The 10,917-nt window shown below is 34.2% G+C and overlaps 1 protein-coding gene across 1 annotated transcript; it reads left to right on the plus strand.

The window, feature by feature from the left end:
• The first annotated feature begins 5,588 nt into the window (after nt 1-5,588).
• Nucleotides 5,589-10,641, plus strand: LOC131040138 (uncharacterized). The gene is made up of 3 exons (XM_059214539.1): nt 5,589-7,038; nt 7,131-8,005; nt 10,261-10,641. The coding sequence occupies exons 1-3, from the start codon at nt 5,589-5,591 to the stop codon at nt 10,639-10,641; spliced, it is 2,706 nt and encodes a 901-aa protein (XP_059070522.1).
• Nucleotides 10,642-10,917: the final 276 nt, after the last annotated feature.

Here is a 10,917-nt window from a genome sequence, read left to right on the forward strand (position 1 = left end):
CCTCAATAGTTATGTATTCCATGATGGCATTCAAAACCCAGCCCCAGATTTTCTTGATGTTGGAGGCATCATAATAACCCAACTTTACCAATTTTAGCCCTCTCCTTTTCCTTACGCAGAAAAAATTTAACTGCATTATTGGAAACTTTAAGATCTCTAAAAAAATTGAGCCCTGAGTCCTATTACAATCGCAATGAGGCCCGCGTCCAATTTGAACCTCACTCAATGGATTTTAAAAGACCCGTTACTTCAATTTTCAGTTATTTTGGAGACTGCAAGATTAACCCTACCTTTGTCGTAATCAACCAGCTTCTCCATAAAATTTGTCAGGGACCCTTTTTCCAGCTTCGTCGATACTTTTGGCATTTCCTTCCATCTGGAAATGTTGTCTGGTTCCTCCCTCCTTAAATCCCCTCCCATATTCAATTTCAGACTTTCACCTTCGTTCTTCTGCAAACTCAAAGCTTTCTTCCCATTGTCTCTCGAAATTTTGAAAATGATTACCCACAAAGTGTGCAGAGTGTTATTATCTTTGATTGCGATTCTGCCACTTTGCCAAGTAATCATAACCTTTCTATAAATGCATAAATTACTTTCAACTCTCATAATTATGCGGTCTTTCAATCCCCGTGAATCTATCCTTTCTTAGGAGCTCTTTAATACTAAAATTAATATCTTCCCCATGCCAGATAGTTTAAGATTCGGAATTAACGCTTAGGTTCGCCAAGCCATCTGCAACCAAATTTTTTTTCTCTAAAGGCATGTTCAATTATAATAACTTTAAAACTAGCAATAATTTCTCTAGCTTTCAAAATTATGTTTTCTATAGACCACGATGGCTCAGTTTCCCCCTTCAAGCACTTAATAATATTTAGTGAGCCTCCCTCCAGCCATAAGTTGTCATGATTTAGGTTCTTAGCAATAATTAGAGTATTCAGAACAGCTGAAGCTTCAACATAATGACTGGTTTGACTACCCAGAGGGCTAGCAACCACCACTAGGCAACTTCTAGCAAAATTCCTGACAATGCCCCCATAACCAGCTTTACCCGGATTCCCCTTAGATGCTCCATCAAAGTTGGTCTTTATCCATCCCTAATGTGGAAAACACCAAGCTAGACCTCCCCTACCCTTCTCCTTACTAGATTTGGTTGTAGAAAGGTTTCACCTGTCATTAAAGTCTTCTTTAGCAACTGGACCATAATCAATGCCATTGAGGCATTCAAAGATACTCTTGTATATTATATCCACCACCACTTCAGGGTTAGCACTTTTATCCCTAAAAATCCTGTTGTTGCGCTCCTTTGAGATGTTCCAGATAACATTAGGGAAAGTGAGTTTCCAAAGCTCCACAATCTTTGGGTTGGAATTAGGAAAGTACCATTGCTGCCAAGATTCCCCTAGAGAGTTCGAAAAAATCCAGCTCAACTTCCACCTACTTAAAATAATTTTCCAAATTTCCTGGCTGAAAGTACACTGATGGAGAATATGGCAAGCAGACTCTTCTTCCCTGCAACAAAGAGAACACCTGTTAGGAAAAACAAATCCTCGCTTTTGAAGGTTGTCCAAAGTCAACACCTTGTTTTGGATAAAGATCCAAAAAAAGATATTAACTTTAGGAATTAACTTCTTATTCCACACTTTAGCCCAAATAGGAGTTTCTTCTATAACTTTGTTGTGGATAGCCATAGCCGAAGACACAAAATAATTCCCATCCGGGGTTTCCCTCCAAATCAAACTGTCCTCTTTGTTGTCCCTCAGAATTTTAGAAGAAAGCACAATCTCAAGAAACTTTATCCCCGGACAATGTTGGCTAAATTTAATCCATTTCCCATTTCTCCAGTAATCTCTAACCAAACCCCCATGCCTATTTTTGAACCAATCTTTCCAATCATAAAGGATTGGAATTTCCTCCAGAGGTTTATCCATAAGCCATCTGTCTTCCCAAAATCTTATACTTCTACCATTCCCCAATTTCCACATTCTTCCAATTGTAGCCCAACTTTTAGCCGATTGAACTGCATTCCAAATTGCAGAGCCTTCAACAGTAAAAGATTTATCCAGAAATTCTTCCTCAAAAGGTTGCATGTGAAGATATTTCTTTCTCTAGATTAAATTCCACTATCTTTCCTCCCCTTTCATTCTCTAGATTTGTTTTGCTAATAAGGCATTATTCATAGAGCTTATATTTCTTAAACCCAACCCCCCAGAGGCCTTGGGAGAACAGATTTTATTCCAGGCTATAAGGGGAATTCTATTCTTGTCTTCCACTCCTGACCAAAGAAACTTTTTTTGGATTCTTTCAATTGCTTCCGCAAACTTTCTAGGGATTTTAAACAGACTGAGAGTATAAATAAGCAAGTTTTGGAGAGCAGCTTTAAGCAGCGTTACCTTGCCTGCTTGACTAAGGACAAAATATTGTTGACATTAAAAACTTGGAATAGTGGATAAAGGAATCCATTGAATTTAAATATAAATTGGGTAGAAGAAGATGTGGATAACACTCTAACAACTACTCACTCAGAAGGTTTTGATGGAATTGAAATTATGGATATCACAATTAGAAGTTTAGTACAAAGAACAACGTACAAGGTTTATGTAAGGGTGGATTTATCAACTTCACGAAACATAAAATTAGTCTAACAACATAGTTTTAAACATTAAGTGTTTTCTTCGCTTATTTAGTTAAATCTATAATGAGATAAGCACATTATTGCAATCTTTAATTTGATATTACTCAAAAGAGGAATAGGCCTGTAGACCCATTTAATTATTTTTTATTGAGCTATGTTTCCAGCATTTAGAATAAAAGTATGCATTTTTCATATATTTTTGTCTTCACTCCTTTTAGAATTTTTATTTTAATTTATTATTTCTAATAATATAAAATGATCTTTATTTGTATATTTCCCATTTATTTAAGTTCTCTATGTGTTTGATACATTAGCTATGGTTTGACCAAGGAAACACTTCTTCAAGACCGAAGAGCAAAGAAAACAACAACAAAGAGAATATCAACGAGAATATCATAGGCGACGTATGCAACAAATGATAGATGCTCAAATGGATGAGTCTAGAAGCCAAATAAATAAAAAAGATAGAGAAAGATATGCTAAACATATAACAGAAATGACAAATGAATAGTTACAAGGTGAAACAATACTAGAGGAAAATGTTAATAGGAATATAGTCAATCAAATACATGAGCATCACTCTCATTCTGAGCAACATAGAAACATAAATAGAAATACATGTCAATGCATATATGAGGAGGCTCACTCATAGGAAGTCATAAGAGATCAAAATGATGCTGAGGTGTGTGCTATACATAATGAGGTGAGAGTAAAAAGTAATCCCCAACTAGGGCAAACACAAAAAATCAGGGGTCATGAAAATATCGAAACGAATGTGCGCAAAGCAACTTTTCAAAGGAATGCAGAAGAGGAAGGGCCAAGTTTAGGAGAACATGTCGCAGAAACACCTGAAAATGTAAATCAACAAGGACAACAATTCACTACTGAATCATTTGAACATGACATCCCAAATGCCAGTAAATTACTAGAGACTGATTTCATGAAATTTCAAATGGAATTTCCTAATAAATTAGATAGGTTGGCATCACCAACAACGTGCCATATTTGTCAAGAATCTTACATTGGAATCAGTGTCTCTTGTAGTCCCCAAGGGCCTATTTGTACTAGATGTAGACAAGAAAAAGGCAACCATAGATTTTCATCTAAAAATAATATGGATCCCGGGCCCCAACCAACATAATTGATAAATTTATCTCAAGTGGAAGAAATGCTAATTGCACGCGTTAGCCCAATTTTGCAAGTGACACATGCAACTGGTGGTCAGTTCAAATACAAAGGACACACAATAAGCTTTCCACAGAACATTGAAAATATGGCCAAAAAATTACCACATTTAGTTAAAGATCTTCCATTGATTGTAGTTCGCAAAAGGGATCAATGTGGGATAAGATATAATTTCACAGTAAATAAACATCGTGTCTACACAACCCTACAGTACAAAATTCAACATGATAAGTCTTACTCTGATGTAATTGTTGATGAAAATGCTCTAGACAATATACCGCTAAATTTAGATCATAATGTTTTTAATGAGTTAAGAACTATGCATATGGAGTTTGATTCTGATAGAAATGAAGTTGTTTTTGTGGCCCCCCTTATGGAGATAGATGAGAGAAACATAATAGAGCATACAACATCGATGGCATCCAAACCACCAAATGCCCAAAGGGAAATGGAGTTGATTTGTGCATGGGTCAACAATCCTAATGTAGACCCAACAACAATGATGGATTGGCCCATGATCGGTGCATCTCCCATAAATGAATATACAATGCCAGGATTGCTCAACATGACTTTCCCATCTTTATTTCCCAATGGTAAATGTGATTGGTTGTAACCGAGACTAAGGAAATTGCATCTACATGAATTTGCCAAGCACCTCCTATGATACAGAGATAATAGATTCGGTAAGCATCCAAGATTTCATTATTATATGATGAACATGATTATGAGACATTGAGCACATAGCTCCACAACTGTTTGTGTAAAAAGAAGTTTGCAGGAAATGCCAAACACAATACAGGAGTTGCGTGAACACATGGACAACACACCACATTCGCATCTAGTAGATAGATTGATGCGATTTGGAACCAGTTTAAGGAGAACAAGATCTTATTGGGCAAAGTGTGGAGCAGAATTAACAGACATGCTTCACCAAATTGGAAGACTGACAATATTTTTTACATTAAGTGCAGTAGACTTGTACTCGCCAGATTTGCATGCATTGATGCCTAGAACACCACCAAGCGATCCACGAGAAGCACAACTATGGAGAAAACAAAATGTCATCGATTACCCTCACATTGTTTCATAATACATGCATTTGCGATACTCAACTTTCAGGAAAGAGATCCTTGACAAGGGCATGAATGTCAAAGACTATTGATGTAGATACGAATGGCAACATAGGGGATCCGCACATGTGCATGGTTTCATATGGTTAAATGGAGCACCAAATATGGATAATATTGATTGGAATAATCCAGATCAATTGTACTATGCTAAATCATATCTACATGATTTAGTTCATGCATGTAACCCTCGACAAGACACACACCTCCAAAACATGCAGGTACGATTACAATAAATTAGCAAATGAAGCCCTTTTCATATTATACACAGTTTAAAATAAGTATAAATATTGATTGACAAATTTTAATCCACATTCTAGGCATATCAAAATTTCAATCTACACCCATGTCTAAAAACACAAGACAACTCACAGAAACTTCTCTCCATGATGACTATGATGAGATTTTGAATACTGTTCAAAGACACACAATGTGTCGAGAGGGTGCATGTCTATGCAAAAAAAGAGGGAAATTGGTTTGCAGGTATCCTAACCAATTTTATTCATTTCAAATGTAAATATTGTCTATCTTGAATATATTACTTTGTTTACTAATAAAATATGTGAATGACATATATTTTTAATGCCCCATGGCTGTTAAATTTAGAAGCTTGTAGAATCTATAAAGACTTAGAAAGTGGTGAAATGAAATTTGAGCCATTCAGAAATGATGACAAAGTCAACTCATACAATCGATACATACTCCAACTATGGAGAGAAAATATTGATTGGCAACTTGTTATGTCAAAACATGTTGTAACTAAATATATTGCAAAGTATGCAGCCAAAGCTGAAAAAAGCTCAGAAACATACCATCAGATGTTATTATGGTTAGCAAATGTAGAAAATTCCGATGATTTAGCAGCAAAAGCATATAGAAGGCTTCTTACCGAAACACTAATAGAAAGGGATATTGGAGCCCAAGAAACAAGTCACATGCTACTAGAACTTCCATTGGTACAAAGTAGTAGAAGATTTATCAACTTAAATGTTTCAAGGGAAGTATTCAAATGCGTAGACTTAAATACTGACGATGACAATGAAGAACATACCATATCTTTCATCGATGCATATAGGAACATGCCACAATTTTTGGAAGTTGTGTGCCTTATTGATGCTGCAAAATCATGGATATATAAAAGAAGAGGAGAGAACAAATGGAGTCCAAGGAAAGCCGCTACTATTGTAAGAGTATTTCCTAGATTTCAATCAATTCCTGCATGCCACTCAGAAAAATGGATTGATTTTTGCTCTTCAGAATTGTTGCTCTATAAGCCTTTTCATGAAATTCACACAGATATTGGCCACAATGATGAATCAATAGTTGCAACATGGGATAACTTTAGATATAATCAATGGCACCTAGAAAGGAGAGGAGATATTGAAAATAGTGAAAATGAGGCTGATTCAGAATCTAAAGGCAACAATGCCCAAGGTACTACCACAAAGAATGAATGGGAAATTTTATCTAGACTTCATCATGGACAGATTATGGAAGTTTTAGAAATAGATATGTTGGGAAGAAGAGATATAGATCGACAAACAGGCTGGTGTCAAGAATTTCAAGGTGAACAATACACGAATGAAGCTACAAATTTCATTAACATAATGAGAAATAGTGGTTGTCTTATTCATGGTGACATACCACAATGTGTGGACTATGGAAACCTCAGTGACAAACAAAACAAAGTAGTCAACATTATAATGTCCCACTATCATACATATCAAAATGTATCACCCTTATATATGATAATCCAAGGCACAACAAGAACAGGTAAGTCATACTTGATCGGTACAATAAGTCAAACATTACAAAATGCAGCCTCTCCAAAATGCTCTCCTCTACTTCTACTTGCACCAACAGGAGTTGTAGCATTCAACATTGGAGCATCAACAATTCATTCTAAGTTGAGAATTCCAATAAAAAATTTTAGTGAGCTACAAGGGACAAGACTTACAACTTTCCAAGAGGAAATTTCTCACATAAAGTACATATTATTAGATGAAATGAGCTTCTTGGGAGAGATGTTACTTGAAAACATAGACTCTCGTCTTCGACAAGCATTTCTTGAAAATAGTCATAAAAGTTTTGGAGGTATGTTTAACATTTAAGTTTCTTAGAATAATAGATCTACATTTTTAACACATTTACCTATTGCTCAATATGTGTATTAAAATATTTTTCAGGTATATCTATGATATTGGTCGGAGATTTGGCACAATTGCCTCATGTCAAAGATAGAGCGGCATATGAAAGAAAAAGGCATGCAAGGATACTGTGGGAAGAATTCAAAACCGTAGTTACTTTGAGCTGTATTTTCAGACAAGATGGACAAAGCAATGAACAAGAAATATTTCGTCTTCTTCTAACAAACATAAGGGATGCAAACCCGACAATAGATGATTGGATGTTACTTATGTCAAGATCCAATGGAAACATGAGTATTGAAACAAATAATGAGTTCAAAAATAGTGTTCATTTATTCTCGACAAATGATAATGTGCACAGTCATAACAAGAGAAAATTGTACTCATTAAAAAACCCTATTGCACGAAGCATCGCTGTAAAAAGAAAAACAATTAGTTCTATAGAAAGAGATGGAAATGATGAGTTCGACATGGAACTATTACTCAACAAAAATGCAAGGGTGATGTTAACTTCAAACTTATGGATAGAAGAAGGTCTTGTGAATGGACCACTAGGATATATTCAAAGTATTGTATATAGACCTGGAAGTGCACCACCTTTGCCACTGTCATATATACTTGTAGATTTTGATGGTTACTCAGGAATTCCATTTGATGATCGTCATCCCCAAAGAGTTCCAATTCCAGCAATTGACAAAGCTAGCACAAAGCAAATTCCATTGAGATTGGCTTGGGCTTTAACCATACATAAATCAGAAGGGTTGACACTAGACAAAGCCACTATTGATATAGACCCCATTGAAAGAAGTGGTCTCACAATTGTAGCAATATCACGTGTCAAATCTTTGCAAGGACTACGAATTATGCCGCCCTTCACATATGACAGATATGAAAAAATGAAGAGGGGAAAACAAGTTGCCAGAAGAAAGGAAGAAGAAAGCAAGCTAAAATCCTTAGAAGTTATTTGATCTAATAAATGTTGTTAACAAAATTCTTGAAATTTGTACTTTCAAAAATTAGAAATGCTACTTATCTCTTCTCTTATAATCATGATACTTTCTCTCCTCACCCAAAAGTTTGGTAATAAGAATCTACACTTGGTTCAATTTATTGGATATTCAAAGAGTTTGGTAGTTGAAACACATCGATTGATGCAAATTAATTATTTGAGGAGAAAAATGTATAAATTAATTTTTTTATTTAATAATATATTGTAGGTTTATTTAGACTAAAATATATTTTATTAAATAATATGTTTATGAGATGTAAATAGTTTTATGTAAAATCAATATGATAATATATCTACATATTATGATTGAAAAGCAAAATGGACACATTCATTCTCTATAAAATTTCTCAACATTTAGTAAGTCGTTGAATATATTTCAATTTAATAATTTAATCAAATATAAAAGCTAATTTACTTTGTCTAACATCATTTTCTTATGATTTTATATTTTTTATGTTATTTTAAATTTTTTTAGTGACATTTAACCATATTAGGCCAACTAATATCTTATTCTGATCAGGATGGATACCCCTATTTGTCTACAATCCACAAGAAGCATGGTGTCACTTTTTGGTGATGTGACGGACCAGAGGTTGTTGCAAATGCTTTCAGTGAGGCACCTACTTATCCTGCATGCGGTTAAAGAGGTCCTAGGGATAGAGTTCCTGTGGGCTTACCACAAGTACAGGGTCAACATAGATATCACATTCATGTTCTTGGCATTAGCCCTAACAATAGGTGTGGTGAAATCTAAGGCAAAAAATTTATGCCAAAGACTCTTCCAGCACAAATACCTAGGGGATATAGATGCAATGCTTGACAATGTGGATGCACAAAACATGGTTCCTATGCCCCAATAGTACTATCTAGGGACTGACTGGGGTTTCATGGGAGAGGTCAAGAAGTTTCCCCTAGTCACCACAATGGAGCCAAAAGAATTGAGAAGCAGGAGGGATGACATGGAAAGAAATTTGGAATTTCTGCAGAGGGCAACCAGTATCCTTCCTCCTTTGACCAGAGAATGGATGCAGATGTAGAAACAACGGTAAGGATATTGCATACCAAATTAAAGCGACGGGGAGGAGGACAGTTTGGATGCACCAACTCTACTAGATTGTGGAGAGGAATGGATGGCAGATGATGCCAGAGTTGTAGAAGACATAGCAAGAGGCCCGACGCACAAAAGATGCAAAGGGGATTGCCCAGTAGTTGCTCGAGCAGCCTATTCTAGGAGGATGAAGAAAGAAGCAGAAAAACGAGAGCTGTCACTGGACCCAAACAACCCACTATTCATTGGGCTACGTGGACAGAGGGATGCAGAGCATAGACGACTCTACTAAGGCTGGGTTTCCTAAAAAATGTTTTTTATTGTCTATGTATTTATTAGTTTATTTAGTTATGTTAGCCGGAATATACAATGTAATAGATCATACAAACCATCAGTTTTATAGCTACAGATGGCTGGATTTTTGGTGTTAACATACAAATAGATAAGGAGAGAGCAGGCAAGATTGTAGCCGCAAGCAAAAACTATTTTGTACTATCTTTTTTGGATATAATATAAAGGGAGCTGATACAATCCAATAATTTACTTATCAAAAAAATATCTTATTCTAATGATTAATTTTTTTATTTAATCATATATTGTAGGTTAATTTAGACTAAAATATTTTTTGTTAAATAATATTTTTATGAGATGTAAATAGTTTTATGTAAAATCAATATGATAATATATCTACATATTATGATTGAAAAGCAAAAGGGACGCATTCATGAATGACTATTCTTATCTAATTTAAACAAACAATCATTCTCTACATAATTTCTCAACATTTAGTAAGTCATTGAATATATTTCAATTTAATAATTTAATCAAATATAAAGGCTAATTTCCTTTATTTAACATCATTTTCTTACGGGTTTATATTTTTGATTTCATTTTAAATGTTTTTAGTGACATTTAAACATAGTAAGCCAACTAATATCCTATTTTGATGATTTAATTTGCTTCAATTACAAATAAATATTTTCATTATTTATTTCATGCATTATTTGTGCTACTACATATAGTGATTTTATAATTTAATCACAAATTATGAATACTTTATTATCATTGTTCCTAAATAATAACCCTTATTTTACTATTTTTTTTATTTTCAGCAAATACTTGGAAATATGGATGTTTCACAAGATGAATCGGAAATCATTGTTCAAAGTCCAACTGCATCTGTAAACTCAAAATTTTTTGTTGAAACTCCTATTGACAAATGTGTGAGAATTTTTTTAGAATGTTGCAACAAAATTGTCAAAGAAATTGAAAACACGAGCTTAATTATCGATGATGTCGAAGAACATGAAATATTAAAAATGGAAGATGTTGCTAAAAAAGCTCATGATGCATCTGCAATAGTGTCCAAATTTCCATATATTATGAAAGAAGTATATTTTGATCATCTTGTAAATAAAGGTCGTAATACCATTCTCATCACTGAAGAATTCATGATGTATTTACACCATTACAATAAAGTAATATTCATGTAGTTACTTATTATTTGAACTTCATCACTTCTCACTAATTCAAGTTCATTGTAGCGAAGCATGCATTTTTTCTCCTATATGAGAGTTGAAAGGACAACAATATTAATTTTTATAAGTGTGGTTTTCTAAATGTGTGGCTTTAAATATATGTTTTAAATGGTTGTTTAACAAATATATATGAAATGTTAAATGTTTAGTAGCTAAATATTAAAAAAAAAATTAATTTTTTTTTACAATATTTAACATGTAAATTAAAAAGATTTACCATTTTTTTGAATT

The sequence above is a fragment of the Cryptomeria japonica genome, chromosome 11 (assembly GCF_030272615.1).
Source record: "Cryptomeria japonica chromosome 11, Sugi_1.0, whole genome shotgun sequence".
Classification (NCBI taxonomy): domain Eukaryota; kingdom Viridiplantae; phylum Streptophyta; class Pinopsida; order Cupressales; family Cupressaceae; genus Cryptomeria; species Cryptomeria japonica.

Bases quoted from the DNA above. Each gene is read 5' to 3' on its own strand.
- LOC131040138 (XM_059214539.1), top strand. From the start codon at position 5,589: ATGAAATTTGAGCCATTCAGAAATGATGACAAAGTCAACTCATACAAT. The intron at 7,039-7,130 runs GTATGTTTAACA...AATATTTTTCAG, and splicing joins TAGTCATAAAAGTTTTGGAG to GTATATCTATGATATTGGTC. The intron at 8,006-10,260 runs GTTGCCAGAAGA...TTTTATTTTCAG, and splicing joins AAATGAAGAGGGGAAAACAA to CAAATACTTGGAAATATGGA.